Below are 1,915 nucleotides of genomic sequence, written 5' to 3'. Positions count from 1 at the left end.
ATAGTGGCAAGCAATCTTGGTCTCAGGTTTTCCTTGTCCTGGGGCAGAAATGCCTCGAAGGATCATGATTCGGTTTTACACTATACATTCTGTTTACAATGGGCAAAAACACACAATTAAATGTTCCTGAGAAGGCATTCACTGTGGGCCCAAGACCCCAATATCACAATAGCATATAACAACTATATATTCAGGACACATGCAAAAGGCCTTCCAAACAGGAGATCGAGGCATTTCCCCCCCTCCCCGCGCCCAAAACCCCTGCCTGGACTCTCCCCAGAGGGGGCCAACCCTCCCATGCACCTATCCACCCAGCATCCTCCCCCAACACGTTACACAACTCAGCTCGGCCTTCTGGCCACCTGCAGATACTTTTTTAGACCAAGTGACACAGACTTTTCAAGTAGGAGACAAGACGGGCCACTGCCAAGGGGCCTTGCAGCAGGAAGCGAGGTCACACAACTTGGATGCGGTGAAGAGTGCGGAAGAACAACCACCTAGATGTGAGAGCCCAGCCAGGAAACGACTGCAGGTGCGGCTTAGGTGAGACTCAGATGAAGTGGATCCAGCTCTCCTCACACTCTCCGCGGGGCATGTGCAGCGCGTGGTTGCGACATGTGAGACTGTAGTTGTGGCCATCATTGTTGTCCCAGTATTCAGCACCTGCCACTTGGTAGCGCAGCGCAAAGTACACGCGAGAGCAGGGCTCCAGCAGGAAGGGCGGCACTGGAATGCCAAAGGTGAAGACATCCTCAGTGCTCTCTGCGCCCACAGACCCACGCCACCGGGCCACTGCCTCGTGTGCACTGCGCCAGCCTGAGAAGGTGTAACGCACTGTCACCTGCTTCTCAAAGGCCACATTGCACACTCGCACAGTACCGCTGATGCCCAGGTCGGAGCAGGTGACGCCCTCAAGGCACACGAGTTGCCGCTGCAGGCGCTCACCGAAGTCGGCGGCCTCGATGGGCGGCGGGAAGTCGGGCACCAGGCACTGCAGGGTGAACTCCAGGTCCTGGCTGCTGCAGCACAGGTCCGAGTTGATGGCGAGCCTCGACAGCACGTGCAGCGGCACCGATGGGTCGTCTCCCGCGTTGAACACTTTGACCTGCGCCAGCTCCAGTCCCAGCGCGTCGGCGAAGCGCACGCGGAGCTGCCGGCTGCAGCCCGGCCGACACGCAGCGCCCGGCGCGCCCGCGGCCTTCTGGCGGCGCTCGGGGGAGCTGGGCAGCGAGCGCGCCCGCCGCAGGATGATGGGCCGCAGGCGGGGGTCGCAGCCCGACGGCGCCGGCGTCGGTAGCGGTGCGTGACCCGGAATTCCCGGGGGCCTACAGGGCCGCCGCTCTGGGGCCACGCCACCGTCCAGGTCCGAGAGGCAGCTGAGGCTCCGGGGGGCGGGCTTCCGGGATCCTAGAGCAGGGGGTAGGACCGCGGAGCCCGGGCCCCTGGACATCGCCCAGCCCGCCGTCGGGAGGTGAGGAGACGGCCTTCGGACCCCGCGTCTGCTCCCTCCGTGTCCCCGGCAGTGCTCAGAAGCCTCAAGTGTCCGCCGAATGACAATCTACAGGGGACCCTAAGGCCCGCTACGCCCTTCCCTCGTCTGTCACCTCGTCCCTCGAGTCCTCGCCCGAGTCCTCCGCTTTCTCGCAGCCAAAAAAGAGCTTCTTTCCAAAGAGATGAGCGCTTTCGCTAGGGGAGGCTCTCCGGGCCCCCGGGAGCGCAGGACGGCGCCTCTCTTTTCTGCTTCCTTGAGGTTCTTACGGGAAGGCTGCGTTCCCGGGGCGGCCCCTCCCACCTTCCCCGGCCGCCGCCTCACTTACGAGGCTGCAATTCGACCGGGCGCAACTTCCCGGCGAGCCTCCGCCCCGCCCCTCGTGACACCGCCCACGGCCGTGCCCGCGCAGCCGGGGAGCCCCCC

At 63.6% G+C, this 1,915-nt stretch overlaps 1 protein-coding gene across 1 annotated transcript; it reads right to left on the bottom strand.

Annotated features, from left to right (window-relative positions):
- Positions 1–384: 384 nt before the first annotated feature.
- Positions 385–1,471, bottom strand: PPP1R3D (protein phosphatase 1, regulatory subunit 3D). Its single transcript, XM_008579699.1, has one exon. The coding sequence runs from the start codon at positions 1,448–1,450 to the stop codon at positions 551–553; it is 900 nt and encodes a 299-aa protein (XP_008577921.1). The 5' UTR covers positions 1,451–1,471; the 3' UTR covers positions 385–550.
- Positions 1,472–1,915: the final 444 nt, after the last annotated feature.

This window comes from Galeopterus variegatus, unplaced genomic scaffold, assembly GCF_000696425.1.
Source record: "Galeopterus variegatus unplaced genomic scaffold, G_variegatus-3.0.2 Scaffold1944, whole genome shotgun sequence".
In the NCBI taxonomy this organism is placed as follows: domain Eukaryota; kingdom Metazoa; phylum Chordata; class Mammalia; order Dermoptera; family Cynocephalidae; genus Galeopterus; species Galeopterus variegatus.
The sequence above is the reverse complement of the archived record's forward strand: the minus strand, read 5'-3'. Positions and strand labels throughout refer to the sequence as shown.